This window comes from Suncus etruscus, chromosome 4, assembly GCF_024139225.1.
Source record: "Suncus etruscus isolate mSunEtr1 chromosome 4, mSunEtr1.pri.cur, whole genome shotgun sequence".
NCBI lineage: Eukaryota > Metazoa > Chordata > Mammalia > Eulipotyphla > Soricidae > Suncus > Suncus etruscus.
The window spans coordinates 38,818,999-38,842,982 of record NC_064851.1 but is presented as its reverse complement, the minus strand read 5'-3'; the positions used below and the strand labels follow the sequence as shown (position 1 = coordinate 38,842,982).

General features: G+C 34.1%; 1 protein-coding gene across 1 annotated transcript in view; it reads left to right on the top strand.

Moving 5' to 3' along the window:
* Positions 1–23,984, top strand: part of COL24A1 (collagen type XXIV alpha 1 chain) — a 319,520-nt gene that overhangs the window by 33,029 nt on the left and 262,507 nt on the right. Inside the window, exons 4-5 of the mRNA XM_049772551.1 lie at positions 14,642–14,695; positions 16,902–16,955. Of these exons, the coding sequence (XP_049628508.1) occupies positions 14,642–14,695; positions 16,902–16,955 (108 nt within the window). The remainder of the gene's footprint in view (positions 1–14,641; positions 14,696–16,901; positions 16,956–23,984) is intronic.

The following is a 23,984-nucleotide window of genomic DNA, read 5'->3' as shown; positions in this document are numbered from 1 at the left end:
GATTTTTTAAATTTAATACTGTTGTTTCTTAAATACGTTGAAAGGTACTAAATTAGCCTGTGCTTCAAAAATAATTCTTTAGAATGAACAATACAAAACAGAGCAGATGAGTGTCAGAAATGTATCTGAAATTAGCAAGTGATTTTATGATTGCTCTAATACACCCAATCAGATAATAACCCTGGCTCAGATATTCACTTTATTTTTAACTGATGCACTAGAAATATTACTTAATTCTGGTAAAGTGGTAAATAAGCTATTTGATTTTCTATTCACCTAAAATTCATCCAAGGATTCAACTACTAAATGTAATTTAGTCTCTTTATAAGAAGTAACTTATATGATAAAATTTGCATTAGTACAGAATTTAATGCAGTCTATTAAGAGGGCACAAAATTGTAATTTCTGTGAAGTATTTTGTTATTAATGATAGTGAAATTCACACTTATGAATTACTAATAAATATCACCGACATCAAGCAGAAAATAGCTAGTCAACCAATAACGGTTCAGTGGAAAAATTTAATCCAGTCACTTATTTAATAATGTATCAAACAAAATATGAGAAAGCTGATTTAATTTTTATCTATGACATTCTTTATGTCTAAGTAAAATCATAGCTGAACATGAAAATTTCTAAAGTCACTTAAAATTCGTTTAAATCATAATATTGGAAACAGGTTTGAAATATTTAAATACTATAAATAATTAACCATTATAAGTTCTTTTTATTTTAAAATTTTTAAGTGGACCAAAATATATCTTACAATATTCTTTTACTTTATAAAAATAAGATTTGAGTCATTGGTTTAGTTTCAGAAACCACAGAATGAAAGAAAATGATGCTATTTAGTTTATGTTTCCTTTGTGATTATTACACAAACTTTGTAGAGATTAATTCTTATTAAAATGTATGACTAAAGGACTTAAAACAAAATGAGGAATATGTTATTAGAAATAAATTCTTGATGCCTAAAAGTAGAGTAGACATTTAAACATTGATATTCGACATATATTTGTATAATTTCTGTTATGCATATAGCAATAGAAGTACAAAGTCTATATAACAATCACTACCCAGAATGAGTTTACATTTCAATATTGGGGGTAAATAAAGTCAGACATTTAGAGACACATCCTATGGAAAAGTAAGATCATTGAAAATGAGTGATTCATAATTAAGTTTTAGACACAGATAATCAAAAGCAAAAAAAGACATTTTGAGGGACTCTAAAGCCCACTTCAAACTAAGCTATTAAAGATAGATTTTTTTGGATAAAGTTAACATTAAAGGATGATAGAATTTTTATAAGTTATAGTAACTAATATATTTTTATTGAGGGAAAATACTGTTTCTGGGTTAGCCTTCTTTTTCTTTTGGCTTTTGGGCCACACCTGGAAAAGCTTAAGGTTATTCCTGGCTCTGCATTCAGGAATTACTTCTGACAGTGCTCTGGGGACTATATGGAATGCCAGGGATCAAACCCAGGTCAGTTATGTGCTAGACCCTACTCATTATACTGTTGCCAGCCCCTTAAATATTTTTAAGGCTCATATTATTATGCTCCATTTTCCCTCTAGGGAGTAAATTATTACCCTCCCCAAATTATTCCCTTGTTCTCAGTAGCATTGCTAGTAAATGACAGAACCATTGTACCCTGGTTCTGGGCTTCTAAAGCTCTAACGCTTTTTAAGTCTGTCGGTATTATTCTGAGTACAGTTACATAAGTATATGACCCAAGCCAAATGCTATCAACCCAGTATTTCAAATGTAGGACAATAGTTTGACAGGCAGCAGTAAAAATGCAAAGAATATGAAGGCTTAGCAAATACTTTTAAAGAAAATTTTAAGGATAATTTGGTGGTACTAGTGGAATAATTGGACCCAGTGACCAAGCAATAAGGAAGACTCAAGTTTTAGTCTATAGATGGAGAAAATGATGATAACATTACAAAAAACAATAATAAGAAAGTAAAATTTAGAATAGTAAAATAAATAAAAAAACAAACAATCACGTAATGCACTTCCAGTAATTCAGAGAGCTATCAAAACTGAAGATTCAGGTAGAAAGAAGTTCTAACAGGAGCTAAAAGATAGATTGAAAAAATGTTATTAATATTATAATTGAGCTATTGACTGCATAATAATTTAAAAGTAAGTAATTAGGTGCTGGATCAACAGCCCAATCATAAGGCATGCTTACTCTGCAGTTATAGAAAAAATGAAGAAAATTATGGCATAGTCAGGGAACAGGAAAAAAATTTATGTTATCACAAATGAAAAGGAAGACATTGTCTTTGGGAAGATATTGATTTGCAGTGCCTAAAGTAAAGTTAGAGGTTGAGAACAGTTTGAGAATAAGTGAAAAAAACCAGGAATGTCCAAGTTAAATCCAACTTCAGTATAGTGTGGAAGACTGAAATGAGATTTTAGAAAGCTGATGAGAGTGAATGGTAATCAAATGATGAACTCCAAAGGGAATTGCTTCTTGAAGTAGGTGTGACTGTAAAAAGTGAAAGACCAGCCTAAAATTTTCTACTTTTCACTTTTTCTATGGCATATATCAATGAATTTTTTCCCATTATCTAAAAGTTCCTTAGACTTACTAGATTTTACAACAATTTTTTCTAGAATTATTTTGATCTGGATTTTTTGATTTTTTTTTTTTTGGTTGTTGTTACTTTTTTGTTCTCTGGCCACACTAGGCAGTACTCAGGAGTTACTTTTGGCCCTGCTCTCAGGAACCACGCTGAGGATTAAACATGTACAAAGCAAATGCCCTACCCATTGTGCATTCTCACTCTGGCCCTTGATTTATTTCAGAAATATTTTCCATCCTCAAATGTTTTCCTTTCCAATTTTTCTATATTTATTGGACATGTCTTTTATTGAAAAACTTTTGTGAGCATAGATAGATACTTTTTTTATTATCTTTGCTACATCTATTCTTGTATGATTATTCTCCACTGGTTTCAATTTTTGGCTAATCCAGTATCCAATATTCCCTATCCTTTTATTAGTTTTTCAGCTATAAATTATCTGTTTTATTGTTTCGACTTGGATTTCACTTAAAATGTTCTCTTTTTATCTCACAAACTTTCTGGTTTGTTTGTATTACCTTGACCTTTTTTAAACCCAATGTTTAGCTATTTATAGAAAATATCATCCTGAATTCTTTCAATTTATAGAGAATCTATTAAATAAAATAATTCTATTTTACTTATTTCTCTTTAATTTTTGGCCTTGTTTTCAAACATTTTCGTGTTCCAAAATGTCTGCAAATATATTCATTCTAGTCCTTCCTGAAAACTACCAATAATTTACAGTTAAAGATGGTCTGTGTTCTACCTGAGCAACTATTTGACTTAGAATAATATAGAAAGCAGCAAAGGGAAGTAATTTGGAATGATACACAGTATTAAATTATAGGCTGCTCCCTTAAACACCATCTAACTATGTCTATTTTTTTACCATTTATTTTCTTATTAAAGCATCATGATTTAAAAAGTTGCTATTCATAGCATAGTTTTAGGCATGCATTGTTGTAATACTCATCCCATCACCAGTGCATTTTCTTTTTTCTTAATCAAGAGAGATAGCCCTCTCATTTTCTTTTATTTACTTATTTATTTTTAGTATTAAATATTTTTATTTGTGGAATGGAAAATGGGAGGCAGTTGTAGATGGTTTGACAGGAAAACAAACTTGTTAACACACTCATGGATTCTCCTTAACAAAAATTTGGCTAACTTCTGAGTTCCAGTGCAATCTTCCAAATTTCTTTAAAAAAAAGGGGGGGGGGAGTGCTCTTGATACCTGCTTTAGCCCACTCATTTTCATGTACAAATTTTATGTTGTGAAGCCCTTTATATCACACTCTGCAAGGCAGAATGGTGATTTATGTTCAGATTTTTTATATCCATTCCCATGACCAAAAATCTGAGGTTAGGAGATTTGGTCATATATCAAAAAAAAAAAAGTGAGTTTTCTTCATTTCTGCTTTTCTGACCCTTGGCTCTTTGGAACTATATTTTTCATTGGGCACTGAATTCTGTCTCCTGTGGCTTTCTCATTTTCTGAAACCTCATCATTTAAATCAAGGATTGTTGGAATGAACTCTTAGGACAGATAGACAAATATATCTATAGCCTGTTTAATGTTTGAGGTCAGAGGAGTTATTTGCTCTCTGTTTAAGATCATCACTCTTTCCTTCCTAGTTTGAGAAGATAATCTTTCTATTTTGTGGTTAGTGGCTGTAGTCCTTTGCTTCTTTCATTGGCAATGATATTTTGTTTGGGGTATATTGTTTGTTTGTTTTGTCATTTTCAGTAGGTTTGAGAGAGGATACATTTTTTTTATAATTTTTAATTAAATCATCATTGAGATATAGTTACAAAGCTGTTCATGTATGAGTTTCAGTCATACAGTGCACATTTTCTACCACCAGTGTTTTCAGTTCCCTTCATGCGGGAAGGTAATTTTAAAATGTTCTCGTTCTGTTTATTTACATACATTTCCTAGTGACATGTATTTTTAAATTTAAAATTTTTATTTAGTATGTCACACATGTAACAAAGGATTTATATATCAATTAAAATTATTTCTTGTATCCATTCTTTTTAAATAAAAAATTTAATTTAATCACTATGACATACACAGTTACGAGGTGTTCATTATTGAATTTCAGTCATACAATGTCCAATACTCATCCTTGTTGCCCAATGCACATTTTCCCTTACTATTGTAATTGTTTCCTTCCCACCTTTCCTCCAACTTGCCTTTATGGTAAACACTTTTCTTTGCCCTCCCTTTTAGCTACTGTGGTTTGCAATATTGTTACTGAATGAATATTATGTATATCATTTTATTGCCTTTAAATATCCAGTTCTTTTTCAGTGTAATCATTTCCAACTAATATTGTCATTGTGGTCACTTCTTTGCCCTAATGCACTATCTGCTTTTGTGGTAAGCTTCATTACTATGGAGCTTCTTACCCTCATCTCTATTATCTTTTGGTATTATTACCATACTGTATTTGTTTCCTTTATATCTTATAAATGATTGTGATCATTCTATGACATTTATTTTTTTAACATAGATTAGATTATATAGCTTATCTGCTTAAACTCTTTAGTAGGGAAAGATGAAACTTCCTAGTTTGTAAGAATGATGCATTACCCATTGCATTAATGAGGAACCTAGAAATCTCCTAGTTTAAACTGGAAACTCTCATGTGATTCTGCCTTTCCTTAATTTAATTCTTAATTTTAGTTAAATTTTAGAATAAAAATATAATAAATATAATTATTTTACTTATTTATTTATTTATTTCTTCTTCCTAACAATTCTTTGCATTTCTAGTTTAGTTTCCTCAAAAATGCCTTCTCTGATAAATTAGGAACACTTTAACCTCACTTCTGGGTACTTTTCTTTTCTTTCATATTACTAAGTTAAAAAAATTTGGGGGGGGGGGTCACACCCGACAGTACTCAGGGGTTACTTCTGGCTCTATGCTCAGAAATCACTCCTGGCAGGCCCGTGGGATCAAATGGGATGCTGGGATTTGAACCACCATCCTTCATGCAAGGCATACACCCTACCTCCATACTATCTCTCCAGCCCCAATATTACTAAGTTAAATTTTAAATTAAATGCTAATATATTATTCTAGACTAACTTCAGAAAGGCTTGATGCTTACTAATTATTACTAATTCTTATTTATTTTATTGAATAAATAGATGATGAATGCATGAAAGAATTTAAGAGATAATTTTCAGTGCAGAACACCCAAGAGACATTACTGCATCTTAAGAGTATTAAGCATTGGGGCCACGAGAGATAACATGGAGGTAAGGTATTTGCCTTTCATGCAAAAGGTCGGTGGTTGGAATCCCAGCATCCCATATGGTCTCCTGAGCCTGCCAGGAGTGATTTCTGAGCATAGAGCCAGGAGTAACCTCTGAGTGCTGACAGGTGTGACCCAAAAATAAACCAAAAAAAAAAGTATAAGCACAACCCTTTTGAATATATTTGCTTTGGTACATATTTGTATATTTTTAGGAATATTTATTATAAATTTAATAAACATAATTTATATGAAAATAATAACTAATTAAATAGATAAAAGTGTAAATGAATCTTATGTAACTAAGATACTATAGTTACTATTATATATCAATATAATTAAACTTTAGTGCTCTAACAATTTTATAAATTATAATAATCATAGAATAGGTATCTAACAAATAATATATAACTCAATAATTCTAAAGAATTAATGTTTATATCTCTATTTATTAGGATAGTTCAAAACGTAGTTATTTCTTTAACTAAACTCTTCCCTGTTTGTGGTGAGCTTCCTGAGGTGTGCTGTAACTTCCAGCTCTTTCTCTCTTTTGTGTCTGAAAGTTATTATTGCAAGAAATGTCTTTCATTTTTCTTAAAACCCATAGATGAGTGAGACCATTCTCCGTCTTTCTCTCTCTCTCTGACTTATTTCACTCAGCATAATAGATTCCATGTACATCCATGTATAGGAAAATTTCAAGTACTGGTGGAGGCGGGGAGGGGAGGAGGAATATTTGGGACATTGGTGCGGGGGATGTTGCACTGGTGATGGGGTGTCATCTTATAGGACTGAAACCCAACCACAATCATGCTTGTAACCAAGGTGTTTAAATAAAAAGAATTTAAAATTTTTAAGAAAAGAATTAATGTTTATAATTAATATTTTTAAATGAGAAGCTAACACTTCAAAATTGTAACTTAGTTGTCCAAAATCATTTATGTAGCAAGTGATTGAAGCATAAAATAAATCTAAATCAGAGGACTATTAAGTCATTGTTTTTTTAGTTGACATATTTTTCTTTATAACTAACAACCTGAAAGTTAAAGTGACTTTTCTAATAACTAACTTTATTTATATATAAATAATTTTAGTTCTCAAATGGTCTTTTCCTTTAAATTGACTTGTCCCAAAAAAGAGAACTCAAATGACTGGTATACATATTTTGTATGCTGATGACAGGCTTTTGTGTTCTATCCCTGGCACTGGCTGGCTTTCAGAGCAGCACTTTGATCACTGCCAGTTGCGGCCAAAAGACAACACAAAAAGATGTTCTTTCGGTTTCATTGATAACTTCTTTTTAAATACGTGCAGATGTAAATTTTTTGAAGACTTTAATTTAGTGAGTATTAATCAACTCAAATATATCAATAATGGCTTTCTTTGCTCCATTTAGTATTTCTTGCTCCTTTATCAAAAAATTGGTAATTGTATGTCTGGGGAACATTCTCTGAGTATTCAAGTCTATTCACTGATCTGAGGGCCTGTCTTTATTCCAATACCATGCTGTTTTGATAACTAATGCTTTGTAGTAAAGTTTGAAGTTGGGGAAAGTAATTAGCCCCATATTCTTTTCACAATGATTGCTTTAGCTATTCTAGAGTGTTTATTATTCCAAATGAATTTCAAAAGTGCCTGATCCACTTCTTTGAAGAATGTCCTGGGTATCTTTAGGGGGATCACATTAAATCTGTACAATGCTTTGGGGAGTATTGCAATTTTGATGATGTTAATCCTGCCAATCCATGAGCATGGTATGTGTTTCCATTTCCGCGTTTCCTCTCTTATTTCTTGGAGCAGAGTTTTATAGTATTCTTTGTATAGGTTCTTCACATTTTCAGTCAAGTTGATTCCAAGATATTTGAGTTTGTGTGGCACTATTGTGAATGGGGTTGTTTTCTTAATGTCCATTTTTTCCTTATTACTATTGGTGTAAAGAAAGGCCATTGATTTTTGTGTGTAAACTTTTTAGCCTGCCACATTGCTATTTGAGTCTATTGTTTTTAGAAGCTTTTTGGTAGAGTCTTTAGGGTTTCTAAGTAGAGTATCATGTCATCTGCAAACAGTGAGAGCTTGACTTTTTCCTTCCCTATCTAGATTCCCTTGATATCTTTTTCTTGCCTAATCACTATAGCAAGTACTTCCATTGCTATGTTGAATAGGAGTGGTGAGAGAGGACAGCTTTGTCTTGTGCCAGAATTTAGAGGGAAGACTCTTAGTTTTTCTCCATTGAGGATAATATTTGCCACTGGCTTGTGGTAGATGGCCTTAACTATATTGAGAAAAGTTCCTTTCATTCCCATCTTGCTGAGAGTTTTGATCAAGAATGGGTGTTGGACCTTATCAAATGCTTTCTCTGCATCTATTGATATGAACATGTGATTTTTATTTTTCTTGTTGTTGAGGTTGTGTATTATGTTGATAGATTTATGGATGTTAAACCATCCTTGCATTCCTGGGATGAAACCTTCTTGATCATAGTGGAAGATCTTCTTAATGAGGCATTGAATCCTATTTGCCAGGATTTTGTTGAGGATCTTTGCCTCTGCATTCATCAGAGATATTGGTCTGTAATTTTCTTTTTTGGCAGCATCTCTGTCTGGTTTAGGTATCAAGGTGATGTTGGCTTCATAAAAGCTATTTGGAAGTGTTCCCGTTTTTTTATTTCATGAAAGAGTCTTGCCAGGATTGGTAGTAGTTCCTTTTGGAAAGTTTGAAAGAATTCATTAGTAAATTCATCTGGGCCTGGGCTTTTATTTTTGGGCAGATATTTGATTACCATTTTAATTTCATCAATAGTGATGGGGGTGTTTAGATATGCTACATCTTCTTTATTCAACCGTGGAAGACTATAAGAGTCCAAGAATTTGGGCCCGGAGAGATAGCACAGCGGCGTTTGCCTTGCAAGCAGCCGATCCAGGACCAAAGGTGGTTGGTTCGAATCCCGGTGTCCCATATGGTCCCCCGTGCCTGCCAGGAGCTATTTCTGAGCAGACAGCCAGGAGTAACCCCTGAGCAATGCTGAGTGTGGCCCCCCCCCAAAAAAAAGAGTCCAAGAATTTATCCATTTCTTCCAGGTTCTCATTTTTAGTGGCATAGAGTTTCTCAAAGCAGTTTCTGTTTCTGATTAGCCTTTGAATCTCTGCCATATCAGTAGTGATCTCCTTTTTCATTCCTTTTTTTTTTTTTTTTTTTTGGTTTTTGGGCCACACCTGGCGTTGCTCAGGGGTTACTCCTGGCTGTCTGCTCAGAAATAGCTCCTGGCAGGCACGGGGGACCATATGGGACACCGGGATTCGAACCAACCACCTTTGGTCCTGGATCTCTGCTTGCAAGGCAAACACAGCTATGCTATCTCTCCGGGCCCTCCTTTTTCATTCCTAATACAAGTTATCAAGTTTCTCTCTCTCTCTCTTTTTTTGTTAGTTTTGCCAGTGGTCTATCAATCTTGTTTATTTTTTCAAAGAGCCAACTTCTGCTTTCGTTGATCATTTGGATTGTTTTTTGGGTTTCCATTTCGTTGATTTCTGCTCTCAGTTTTGTTATTTCCTTCTGTCTCCATATTTTTGGGTCCTTTGTTGAGCACTTTCTAATTCTATGAGCTGCATCCTTCTGATGTGAGCTTGCAAAGCTATAAATTTTCCTCTCAGAACTGCTTTTGCTGTGTCCCATAAGTTCTGATAGTTTGTGTCTTTATTATCATTTGTTTCCAGGAATGTTTTGCTTTCCTCTTTGATTTCATCTCGGACCCACTGGTTATTCAGTATGAGGCTGTTTAACTTCCAGGTGTTAAAGTTTTTCTTCTGTGTCCCTTTGGAATTCACATATAATTTCAGAGCCTTGTGGTCAGCGAAGGTAGCCTGCAAGATTTCTATCTTCTTGATATTATGGAAGAATGTTTTATGTGCCAGCATGTAATCTATCCTGGAGAATGTCCCATGTACATTGGAGGAAATTGTGTATCCAGGTTTCTGGGGATGGAATGTCCTATTTATATCTACTAGGCCTCTTTCTTTCATTTCTCTTCTCACGTCTAGTATATTCTTGTTGGGTTTCAGTCTGGTTGATCTATCCAGTGTTGATAAAGCCCTGTTGAGGTCCCCCACAATTATTGTGTTGTTATTGATATTATTTTTCAGATATGTCAACAACTGTATTGGGTATTTTGCTGGCCCCTCATTCAGTGCATATGTGTTTAGGAGAGTGATTTCTTCCTGCTGTACATATCCCTTGATTAATATAAAATGTCTATCTTTGTCCCTTATGACTTTCCTGAGTATAAAGTTTGCATCATCTGATATTAGTAGTCCACTCCAGCTTTTTTATGGGTGTTGTTTGCTTGGATAATTTTCCTCCAGCCTTTTATTTTGAGTCTATGTTTGTTCTGACTATTCTTTAAGGCAGCAGAAGGTTGGATTGAGCGTTTTGATCCATTTAGCCACTCTGTATCTCTTAACTGGTGCATTTAGCCCATTGACATTGAGAGAAAGAATTGCCTTGGGATTTAATGCCATCTTAAATTTGGTGTGTCTTTTGGTCAGTTTTGTCTTAAATTTGGTCTTTCAGTTTTTTTCTTAAGACTGGTTTTGAGACTTTAAATTTTCTGAGTTGTTGTTTGTCTGTGAAACCATGTTTTTTTTCCAACAAATCTGAAAGTGAGTTTTTCTGGGTACAGTATTCTAGGTAAAGCATTATTTCATTGAGTTTTGTCATTATGTCCCACCACTGCTTTCTGACCTTGAGTGTTTCTGGTGACAGGTCTGCTGTAAATCTCAAGGATGTTCCCTTGAATGTAATTTCCCTTTTTGATCTTGCTTTTTTCAGAATTCTGTCTCTATCTGTGGGATTCATCATTGTGACTAGAATGTGTCTTGGGGGTATTTTTTCTTGGGTCTCTTTTGGTTGGTACTCTTCAGTCATGCAGGATTTGATCAGATATATTCTTTAGCTCTGGAAGTTTCTCTTTAATGATGTTCTTGACCATTGATTCTTCCTGTAAATTTTCTTCCTGGGTCTCTGGGACTCCAATGATTCTTAAGTTGTTACTGTTGAGCTTATCATAGACTTCTATTTTCATCTGTTCCCATTCTTTAACTAATTTTTCCATTGTCTGTTCATTTGCTTTAAGTTTTTTTTTTCCAATCTCTCCCGCTGTATGAAGTTGTTATTTGTGTCATCTTCCACAGCACCAATTCTATTCTCAGCTTCTGTTATCCTGTTGGAGAACTCATCCATTTTGTCCTTCAATTTGTTTACTGAGTTTTTCTGGCCCGTTATTTGACGTGTTATTTCAGTTTGGAGTTTTGTGATTTCTGTCTTCATATTTTCTTGTTTCTTATTAGTGTTCTGTTCAACTCGATCCATGTTTTCTTTGAGTTCTTTGAGGATCTTCCATATTGCTTGTCTAAACTCATTATTTGAGAGATTCATTAGTTGATTGGCCATTTTCTGGTCATCAGAGTTGTCACCTTCATTCTCTATGTCTGATGCTGGCCTGCATTGTTTCCCCATTGTCACACATGTATTGTGGGTTTTTCTACGTGTTGTGGTGGTATTCATTAGCTAAATGATATGTGCAGCCATGCTCCTCTGACTCCGCCCTTTCTGGGTGGGTTGACTTGCCTCCAAGGAAGGGGAACCCTCTGTGGATGAAGCCACACACAGGATCAAATCTTAAGCCTGAGCACACAGCAGAGAAGACAGTCCGGGGAGAAATGCTGGTCTTCAATGATCCAGCTCAGTTCTTAGTGTGATTTTTTCTTCTTGTTGCAGTGGCATTCTTTCCTTAGAAAGAGCGCATAGCCGCGTAGTGAAGCAGAGAAAAGTGCTCTTCTGAAGCCTCTAGGAGAGCTGATTTTGGGCCCTTTTTGGCCCACTCCCAAGAGGTTTAGGAGACAGGACAGGAGACAAACACACAGGCAGCACTCACAGTTTCTCACAGTTGGGCCCTACTAGGCCTGCGTAGATTTTTCTAGCCTGACGTCACAAACAGGGGACCTGCCTTCTGTGAAGTACTGCTTATAGCTGGTTTTCACTTTAGGAAGTAGTTCCTTTGCTCTCTGGCCCCTCTAATGAGACTCTGGGAGAACAGATTTTCCGGGCCCTTTTCGGGCCACTCCCTAGAGGTTTAGGAGACAGGAAAGGAGACAAACACACAGGTAGAACACACAGTTTCTCCTCATGCTTAGAACTTTACCTTCTTTCTGCACCAATTTCTTGTTCAGAGTGATAATTTCCAATGAGCATTGTCATAGTGATCCCTTTTCTGTCCTAATTGCACTTCCCACCTTCCCTCTGTTGTAAGGTTCCTAACATAGACTAGTCCTCCTGGCCATTTCTATTGGCCTTTATGTTATTCTCCTATGAATTTTTTATATACTGAAAAGGATGTGATTATTCTATATCCCTCTCCCCATGACTCATTTCATCTAGGAAGACACTTTCAATGTCTATAATGTTTAAGCAAATTTTATGATTTAATTTTTCCGAACAGCTGTGTAGTGTTTTAATATGTGTTTGTACCACCATTTCTTTATCCACTAATCTGTTTTTGGGCACTTATTTCTAGATTAACATAAAAGTGCAGAAGCCTTTTCTGCTTTGTGTTTGTGGGCCTCTGAGATATATTCCCATGAGTAATATCCTGAGTTGTAGGGGAGCTCAATTTCTAATTTTTTGAGGAATATCCATCTTGATTTCCAAAAAAAAAAAAATGAAGTATCTACATTACCACCAGCATTGAATGAGAGACCCTTTTTCTCAGCATGCTTGCCATAATAGTGATTCTGTTTTGTTTTATTATGTTGCCAATCTCTGTGGTGTAAGATATCTCATTGTTGCTTTGGTTTGCATTGGTACATAAAATATTTTCATTTCTTTAAATATATACTATTTGGTGAATTGTAGTTGCCTTTTAAATGTTAAAGGAATAATATTTTTCCTTTTCTAAGAAATAGGATAATTAAAATTAGATGTTTTTATGTGAGTAATACTGTAGATCAAAACCAGAGCTTCATTGTTTCAAGACAAGTATTATACCACTGAACTACATTACTAGCCATATTTATTTTTCAATTTATTTGCTCATTTATAATGATTATTTTATAAAAATTAAATTCAGCAGATAATTTTTTATTAAAGCAACAGAACCAGAACAAAATGTTAAAAAATCCAACTTATAAGTCTACAAATAAAGATCGTAATAGCTTAACAAATATACTTTTCTTCTATGTTGAATCTATTTCATTGTATAAAACTAAATATGTGAGTTTTATAAACAATGAAGATCAATAGAGGGCTTCTGAATGGTTAATAAGTAGGAACAATTAGAAATGCAAATAATATTTCTTGGTTAATAGAAAATATTAAGAATATTTTAAATATTTAAATGTTTTAAATATTTAAAATATTAAGAAAATATTAAGAACTTATCAATGGAAATATGTTATTTAATCATGGTATTTAAGAACTTTTACTATTCAAAATTATCTTAGTAAATAAATACATAAGACCTTGAAAAACGGATTTTCATTTTATAAAATGAATGAAAGTCATATTTGATGGAAATTTTGATCAAAACTAATATAACAATAGCTCTTAAAATACTGAAAGAACTCAAAAGAAGTAAATTCTTCATTGAGGTTGACAAAAAGTGAGGTTCTCTTGCATACATAAAAGTTTTATAAAAATGTAAGTTGTGCAGAAGAAAGGAAATTATTATGAAAGGAAAGTTTGAAGTATTCAAGAATATGAGAAAACTATGAAATATAATGTTCATAAATACAAGAATTTCAAATGATAGTTAATATCAAAAGTTGAAACAGGAAAATGCATTATTAGAAGGATATTTACCAGAATAACATGTCCTTGATATGTCTAATATTAAGACACACTAATTTTACTACTCTAATGAATATTTTAAAAATAGAAGGTGTATTTGAAATGAGTGGTGCTCAGTAACAAATGAATGATAAATGGATTAATGTATTTAACCATATCAACAGACCTTTATTAATTTACAGTTGATTGCTAAAGGAAAATATAAGGATGATATAAGTGATTATAAGAGGTATCAAATAAGTAATTTTTCATAGTTGTTGTTCTATAAGTACAATTAATTTATTACTTGTTACTTATTAAATGTAAGAATAGAAGATATTTGATTCCTCATACCATTTTTAATTTTCTTTACCAATCAACCATAAAATAATAAAATGTGTTGATAGATAGTTATAATTAATTCATTATACTTATAATTGATCAGTTTTTAAATTTTAGAAAATAATTTAATTCAGTTGAACCTATATGCTGGATTTGGTATAAGGCAAAGTTATGGATTATTATATTAGAAAAATGTCATTTTAACTTTAACATATCCTAGATCTTAGGTATAATACTTTCAGAAGAATAGCAAGTGGCCAGTCAGTATTGTGATTTTTCAAGTCTAGTTTTCTTGAAATGTTTAAAAAAACCTTTAGCTGATGGTCTTCAAACCATAAACTTAGTAAAAAGTAAATTTATATTTAAAAATTTCCCACAAAACTACTAGTTATGATCCCCTTAAGAACCAAATATAGTCAGTGACTATAATATAAATTCTAGACTTCCTGCTGCCATTTCTGACCAGATTATAGATAATACTTGAATCTCAACTCTGACCTTGCTGATTAGGTGAGGTGATTCATGTTTCTTAAAGATCATCAAAGTCTGGGTACTAAGGACTATAAAGAGTTGCCCTATTGTGAAAGCTTAATGAGACCTGTGAGAAAAGACTGTCTTGGCATTTGTTTTTTTAGGGCCAGCCTGGTCCAGCAGGTATTCCTGGTCCATCAGGAAAGAGGGGTCCAAGGGTGAGTATATGGATATCTTTTCCCACTCCCTATTAGAATTAATAACTTTGTGGAATGTTTTCCCTTGTATTGTATAATATGTACATACATATTTTTGTAAATATGCCTAGATCTTCACTTAGTTCTATTGTTCTATTAGTCCTATAGTTGTCAATTCAAGAGAACTTAAAGAGAACAGCACAACTTGTTGTTATTTTAAGTGTAAACTCCCAGCCAAAGCATTCTCTGAGAACATTAATAATACCATGAAATTTATAGATTAGTGTCTGAGCTCTACTTGCATTATATTCTTATTGGTAAGGTCATCTCATCTGTAGATCATCTAGAGTTCTAGACTGTTGTCTAGAAAAATATTTATCCTAAGGTAATACTTGCCTTAGGATCAGCAGTGATTTTTCCCATTACACCAAGCCCAACAAATGACTTTTTGCAATGTTAGAATTAGTTTCTTTCAGTCCTAAAGAAATGATAGTGAACTTTTGCTAACAGGAATTCTTCCTCTAATGACAGAAAAAGAATTATAACTGTTATGAAAATAAACAGAGATTTTTTTTGAATGATCCAACTTAGGAAAAGAATTATGTGTATTACAAAGATAAATTCTTTGAATGATTCACTTTGTTTCTCTCCTTTTTTATGTAAACAATATAAAGAACCCCCCCCAAGTGCTTTTATATGATGCCCATATTCACATCAAACTCTTGTCCATGTGTGGCCAAAATGGATTGCTCACTGGATTCTAGCTGTTATGTAGAATCTATTTTATTACTTTACTTGATGACATCATATTCCTCCCATATTGTCCTCTACACCTTTTTTTTTTTTTTTTTTTTGGTTTTTGGGCCACACCTGATGATGCTCAGGGGTTACTCCTGGCTATGTGCTCAGAAGTTGCTCCTGGCTTGGGGGACCATATGGGACACCGGGGGATCCAACCGCGGTCCATCCAATGCTAGCGCAGGCAAGGCAGGCACCTTACCTCTAGCGCCACCGCCCGGCCCCACCTTTTTCTTTATCCTCTATCCTGTAAACTATATCTGACATCCTTCTGCTCCTCTGTCAAAAGATTCTGGATCCTGTGATCCTGCTTTTCTGAGGGACTAAATCCAATTTTGAACTAATTCTATTTACTTTCCTAAGTCAGGCCATTCCTCTAAGTGGGTATTTTCCAAGTTCTGAATATTCATCTTTTCTCATTCTACAGCATGTTATGGGTTAAAATATACATATTATCAAAGAGCACAGAGGTGGGTACCAATTGAGATGAGTCAGGAAACCAGGAAATCTGGAAGGCTTTGAAGGTTAATCTTGGTTATTCAACTTGAATATCATTTCATTTCTTTAACATGAGAATTAAAAATAATATATGAAATAGTAATATAGTTACATGTACATTGTTGATACCTAGTAATAGATGCAATTACTGAATTTAGACTGTAAAATTAATCAGACTAAAATAAATTAAATAAATATTCACTACTAGCTAATAAATGTTAACTACTACACTAGTAATATAAAATAGTCTCTTTTCAAAGAATTTGTAATCCTGAAACTAAAATGCAAATATTTTAAGGCAATTAAAATATCAATAAAATACTGAAATAACAGAGTATAACAGTATATGAAGTGTATTAAATAATGATTATTTACTACTGAATTCACATGTTGTAATTTCTATGAGTTGGTAGAAAAGAAAATCACTTCAAAAGGATGTAATCAGGATTTTAAAAAAGGTAGACTATTAGTTGATTAGATGAAATATGATTTTGGTGAAAATGGGGCTTAGTTAATTAAATCAAATGAACACATAGTGGTATAATCAAAAATCTAAAAAAATTAAGGGTTCATACATACTGAGAGAAAAAAATAATTATACTTTGTTATTTTGGTGCTTCTTGTACAGCTTTTAGAAGTAAGACTAAAATGCTATGCTGATAATAGCAATAGAAAAGAAAGGTAGTAAATATTGAATGTCATATTTTGAAGCAAAAGATGAAATTTAAAGTTCTCCATAATTAGTCTCACTTTATTTTCAATACTAAAGCATCCAAGATCTTAGAAATGATCTTAGAAAGGAAAATAAAAAAATATTTTCCGAATTATGTGTATTTATTTGGTTTTGTGTTTTTCGGGCCACAACTGGTGATGCTCAGGGGTTACTCCTGGCTATCTGAATTTAAAATTATTTTATTATTATTTTTTTTAGGGTATACCAGGACCACATGGAAAACCTGGGCTACCTGGATTACCTGGTCCAAAGGTAAGTGGGCTTTTACTGAAAGCAAGTTCTCTACCAAGATAAAACAATTCTGTTAAAGATTTTCCCCTGAAGATGACAGGAAGCCTTGATGCCCATAGTTGGCTTGGATATCATTAAGAAATTTTACTAATGAAAAGAAAAATCATATGATATTAATTAATAACACCTTTTATGACAACTATTCAATACAATATAATAAAATTCAAATTACATGCTCATGACAATAAATTTTGACATGGGATCATAAGGTTTATATATTTTATTGATCTATTGCTTCCTTGATGAATAAGTAATGTTTATTCATATCTCTACATTTCTTCAGATTGAGTGAAATTTGGTATATGGTCAGATGTATGGCTGTTCCAGACTCCCTTGTTTTTATTGATTTTATTATTGTTTCTTGTAGTCAACCCAACTCAAGTTTGATCCCAGAATTGAGTATAGTCTCTATCATACCATCAAGGATGATCCTGAGCTCCGCCAAGCATGGTCCACAAGACAAAAACCAAGAAAATGAAAAATAATTTAACTTTCTGAATTCATTTAATTGTATTATTGGGAGAAGTGATTACATTTTATTGTCTTATCCTTGTCTCCCTAAAAGAGAATTCACTCTGGAGTCCCTAGGCAGGCTGTGACAGATTTTATCAAGAAAAAAGAAAGGGGGACCGGAGTGTGGCACAGGCTTAAGACGTCTGCCTTGCGCTCACTAACCTTCGACAGATCGTGGTTCAATCCCCGGTGTCCCATAAGGTCCCTCAAGCCAGGGGCAATTTCTGAGCGCAAAGCCAGGAGTAAACCCTGAGCGTCATTAGGTGTGGCCCAACCCCTCCCACTCCTCCCCCAAAAAAGTACTAAAAAAAAAAAAAAGAAAGAAAGAAAAAAGAAAGAAAGCAAAACAGAATACTCCAGAAGATCTTTGGACTAGGGTGACCTTAGAAGTGGGTAACCCTACCAAACATGCAGTCTGAATTTCTGGCTGCTTTTCTTTGTTGCCTAATTTCGCTGTTCCCATGATTTGCTCTATGTTGTGCTGCATCCCTGTAAGACAGCAAAGACTTAATGCAAAATGTTTTAATTTATTCAGGATAGAAGAGTCAATGGAAAATTGCAAACCTTCCCCCCCCCCAAAATAAAAAAGTATTGTCTAAGAAACCTGATTTGACATTTGTTGTTGTTTTGGGGTCACAGTCAGCAGTGCTCAGGCTTACTCCTGTCTCTGCACTCAAGAATTACTCCTGGTAGCTCAGGGGACCATATGAGGTGTTTAGGATTAAACCTGAGTTGGTTGTATGCAAGAAAATCTTACTAGCCACAGTACTATCAGTCCAGCCTCAGTTTTGACATTCTGTATTTGAGATCCCACACTTCATGGTGTTTTGGTTGCAGATAGTTTTCCTCTGTGTGCATCTTTCATTCCACAGGGCCCTGGACAATGTCTGGTTCATAAACCTCCCCAGTAGTCAAGCATGACTAACTTCCTACTCAGTAATAGTAACAGAACTGTCTTAGTTAGATGATGATGATGATGATGATGATGATGATGATGATGATGATGATGATGATAATAATAATAATATATAAAAAGAAACCTTTTGGAGGCCAGAGCAATAGCACAGCCGTAGGGCTTTTGCCTTGTACCTGGCTGACCTAGGATCTAGATGGACCTTGGTTCGATCCCTGGCATCCCATATGGTTCCCCAATGCCAGGAGCGATTTCTGAGTGCATAATCAGGAGTAACGCCTGAGCATCACTGGGTGTGGCCCAAAGACAAAAAAAAAAAAAAAAGAAAAAAAGGAAACCTTATTAATAGTATATAGTATAATAATCTGGGGTTGGAGTACGGTAGTTAGTGCATGTAGCTGATTCTGGTTGAATCCCCAGTGCCCCAAATTGTCTTCCAAACACTACCCAGAGTAAATCTCGGGTGCAGATCCAGGAGTCAATTCTGAGCACTGTGCCAGATTTGGCTCCCCAAACAAAACCAAGTTCAAAATGAAAAAGATTATAATAATCTCAGTGATAGAGTAAAACTACAGGGATTAAGGTGCTTCTCTTACACGTGGTCAACTCTGGTTCAATCCACAGGGCTGCACATGGTCTTCTGAGCACAGAGTTAGGAATGACTTCATAGCAATACTGGATGTTGAATGGTGTTGAATGGACCCCTCCCCCATTTTTCACCCCCATCTCTGGTCCTTAATAACTGTTTTGTTAAATTATCAAAAAATAGAATAATGAAATGTAACTCAACTTTTTAGTGAACATAAAAAGTTTTCAGCATGATAGACTAATGAGATTTAAAATGGAAACTATTGAACTCATTGGCTGTAATTATTAACAAAATCAAATAATAATGGCAAAAATAATGTCCTTCTCAAAATAATGTCTTAGGAAAGTGAGTCCATTCACTTTTTGTAGGGAGACTGGATTTTTTTTGTTACCAAATGCCATTGGAAGCCACAGTTTATATACTTATCTACTTAATGAAGTTTACAGAATAACAAATATTTTTATTGCTATTTTTAAGTATATGTTTAATTAAGCAGTAGGTCTTTGAACATGAGTAATGAATTCTCAAGCTCACACTACACGTAGAATACTCATCCAAGAATCAATTTGCGGTCAGTATAGTTCCTTTCTCAAAATAGTTCTTAAAAGAAACAAATCTTTCCACAAATGTTCACAGTTTACAAAACTTTAGTTAAAGTCAATAGGTCCTTCAGCTTTAATCTAGCTAAATAAAAATATTAACCTTAGCAAGCAATAGCAATATACAATTAGTAATATCAAGTAAAATAATCTTACTAGCATTAAATAGAAAATCCTGAAGAATAACATCTTAGTGTTGTTTTATTTCTGGTTTTGACCTTATGCTCCCATGCCTCCAGTTTGTATTTATCTAAACAAAAACCCCCATATGTACAAACAGTATTTTCAATATAGATGCTGGCTCATTCTATAGTGTATTTTACTCACTAAGTCAGATTGCTTTCAAAAATATTTAATCCAAGACTGGAGATATAGTATAAAGGGTATGAAGGCAAAGATGTGACAAAAATAGCAACTTTTTTTCTGCTTATGATTTCAGCTAGAATATGATTTAATTATATTAAAATATTTCTTATAGTCATTAAAGACCATTAGAAACATGTCAAATGATTCAGGAGTCAAAAGTGGTCTGACTTGAACTTCATTTTAAAGAGTGAAAGTAGATCAAAGAAGAGACTTCAGTGGTCAGGAACACATGCTTAAGTTCCAAAAGGACACTGCTGACCTCCTCAGGTACTCTGAGTATAGTCCTAGAGACTTTCATGAACTGATATGTATGGTCTTGGAGGGCCCTCAAACACAATTGGGTGGTCTATGGTTTCTGACATAGCATCTTTGCTTCCTCAGACTCACCATTAAATTGACTCACTTGGTGGCCTAGTACAGCAAGAAGTGACCCCAGGGCTCCTGAACATTGCCTGGTATTCCCTTCTCTCCCTAGCCATATAGTAACTGAAATTCATGAGTTATAATAGTGCTAAAATTATATAATTAAACACTTATTTCATGATCACATTTAGCGAATTCTATGTAACTGTCAGGGAATTTAAAAATTCTGACACTTACTTGGGGCCCAGCAATTAAATATCCAGGTTAGTATAAAATGTAAAACTGTCTCCTATGACCACCTATGCTGTGATTCCAGCCATAAATATATTGGTCAGACTATTCATCATTTTGTCTTACTAACTACAACTAATGGGTTTTCCATAATCTCTTTTCCCCAGTCTGGATTTTTGCTAGAATGTCTCATAAAACTCCAGGAAAAAAACTATATGAGTTCTTGAGTTAATTATAAGAAACAACATAGGTTTAGTTGTGGTAGAAGTGGTGAACAAAGCAAGGTGTGGAAATAGAGACTCAAAGCTTCCATGTCTTCTTTTTGTTTATTTTTTGGCCACTCCTCATGATGCTCAGAGGTTACTACTGGCTCTGCACTCAGGAATTACACCAGGAAATGCTTGAGGGTCCTTATAGAAAGCCAGGGATTGAAGTAGGGTCAAGTGCCTTATCTTCCAGTCCCTCCATTTCTTTCTGGATGTACCTCCTTCTTAGCACAGAAATTCTTTAATCAGCCTAGAAGTTCTTAGAATATATTTGTACAATATAGTTTTGTTTTACAAAAACTATACTCCTATAACACAAATTGAATTATATTGCTTATATGCTTAGAATTCTCCAGTGACTAGTCAATAAACAGTAAAATCCAACCTAAATATTTACTTGTATAGTTCTAATCATCTGATTCTTCATCTCTCATAATATCCCCAACTATTTATCTTCTTCAACCGTTCTTCAAAAACTGCTGAGTAGCCTTCCATATCAAGTCTTTGAATTTACTGGGTTATTTTTGTTCATTTCACTTTTGTTCACTGATTTGACAAAAACTGTGAAGTTCTAACTTTAGCTTTTTTTCTTCGTTTATGTATTCTATAAACAAAGACTTCTTTTCACTAGCTCTTTGGTAGATGAGTTCTACTATACAAGAAAATTAAAGCACTTACTAAGAATTTTTTGTTGATTATTTTGTTCTTCTCTTCACCACTTTCAAAATAAAAATATCACATTACAATAAAATGTATGGTTTGTCTTTGCCCTAGTTCTTGTCATAGACCTCTCCTAAAACTTAAAAAATTTCAGTGATAGGAAAATCTTTTGTTATTTATTTTATTATTTTTTTGTGTGTTGTTGTTTTGGCCGCACCCGATGAAGCTCAACGGTTACTCCTGGCTATATGCTCAAAAATCGCTCCTGTCTTGGGGGACCATTTGGGACGCCGGTGCGGGGATGGAACCACAGTCCATCCTAGGCTAGCACGGGCAAGGCAGGTTCCTTACCATTTGTGCCACTGCTCTGGCCCCTCTTTTTTTACTTTTGACCACATCTGAGCTCAAGCTAATGAGGTGACTAAAGCTGGAGCCCCTAGATAGCTTCATGGTGGGGATTCTTCACTGTATAGAAGAACAAATGACTAAAAGAGGGAATTTCAGATCCAGTCCCATGACTACATCTAGGAAGATTAGGATTCTAGAGTTTAGTAGTTTTTTATGTTATTGTACAAATTTATTGTACTCATATAGAGAATGGATTGGGATAGGAGATAGAGGAAATAGAAACCAATTTGGAGTTTATTCACTGTTATTTAAGTCTGTGCCATTAATGAAGATGTATTTTTTAGCTTAGTCAACATGTTTAGCAGATAAATTTTATATGGTATGAGAAAAAAAGGTCAAAAATAATTGTAAATTTAAGTAGTTTAACAGCTAATATTCTTGGGAAGCAGGTAAACAATTGGTATTTTAGAAGCTATCATCTATTGGAATACCCAGAAATTTGTTTGTTTTTTTTTCTTAAAGGAAGTCAATAATTCATTTTATTAATATTTTAAGAATGTTTTTAACTTAATTTTAATGGACTATTTAGTTGTTTTTAGCGATTTTGACTGTCTTCTACTGCGATGTAGAGTTATATTTTACTATTTGAATCAGGATATAGTGTGTAGCACTCTTGTCTTGCATAGAAATAACCACAGTTCTATCCTCAGTACCCAGGATGGCCCCACAAGCACTTCTATGAGTCATCCTTGAGCACAGAGCCAAGAGTAAGCCTTGACCCAAAGTCAATTATGTTAGGAGACTTTCCAGATATTTTTGAGCAGTTAAAATATATAAGAAAAATATTCTACATAAATGTATAAATAATCCATACTGATTTCAATTTTAAATAATTTTTTTGTTTGTTTTATCTTTAAATTTTTTTTAAATTTATTTAAACACCTTAATTACATACATGATTGTGTTTGGGTTTCAGTCATGTAAAGAACACCACCCATCACCAGTGCAACATTCCCATCACCAATGTCCCAAGTCTCCCTCCTCCCCACCCGACCCCCGCCTGTACTCTAGACAGGCTCTCCATTTTCCTCATACATTCTCGTTATTAGGACAGTTCAAAATGTAGTTATTTCCCTAACTAAACTCATCACTCTTTGTGGTGAGCTTCCTGAGGTGAGCTGGAACTTCCAGCTCTTTTCTCTTTTGTGTCTGAAAATATATTATTACAAGGGTGTCTTTCATTTTTCTTAAAACCCATAGATGAGTGAGACCATTCTGCGTTTTTCTCTCTCTCTCTGACTTATTTCACTCAGCATAATAGATTCCGTGTACATCCATGTATAGGAAAATTTCATGACTTCATCCCTCCTGACAGCTGCATAATATTCCATTGTGTATATGTACCACAGTTTCTTTAGCCATTCGTCTGTTGAAGGGCATCTTGGTTGTTTCCAGAGTCTTGCTATGGTAAATAGTGCTGTAATGAATATAGGTGTAAGGAAGGGGTTTTTGTATTGTATTTTTGTGTTCCTAGGGTATATTCCTAGGAGTGGTATAGCTGGATCGTATGGGAGCTCGATTTCCAGTTTTTGGAGGAATCTCCATATCGCTTTCCATAAAGGTTGAACTAGACGGCATTCCCACCAGCAGTGGATAAGAGTTCCTTTCTCTCCACATCCCCGCCAACACTGTTTATTCTCATTCTTTGTGATGTGTGCCATTCTCTGGGGTGTGAGGTGGTATCTCATCGTTGTTTTGATTTGCATCTCTCTGATGACTAGTGATGTGGAACATTTTTTCATGTGTCTTTTGGCCATGTGTATTTCTTCTTTGTCAAAGTGTCTGTTCATTTCTTCTCCCCATTTTTTGATGGGGTTAGATGTTTTTTTCTTGTAAATTTCTGTCAGTGCCTTGTATATTTTGGAGATTAGCCCTTTATCTGATGGGTATTGGGTGAATAGTTTCTCCCACTCAGTGGGGGGCTCTTGTATCCTGGGCACTATTTCCTTTGAGGTGCAGAAGCTTCTCAGCTTAATATATTCCCATCTGTTAATCTCTGCTTTCACTTGCTTGGAGAGTGCCGTTTCCTCCTTGAAGATGCCTGTAATGTCCTGGAGTGTTTTGCCTATGTGCTGTTCTATA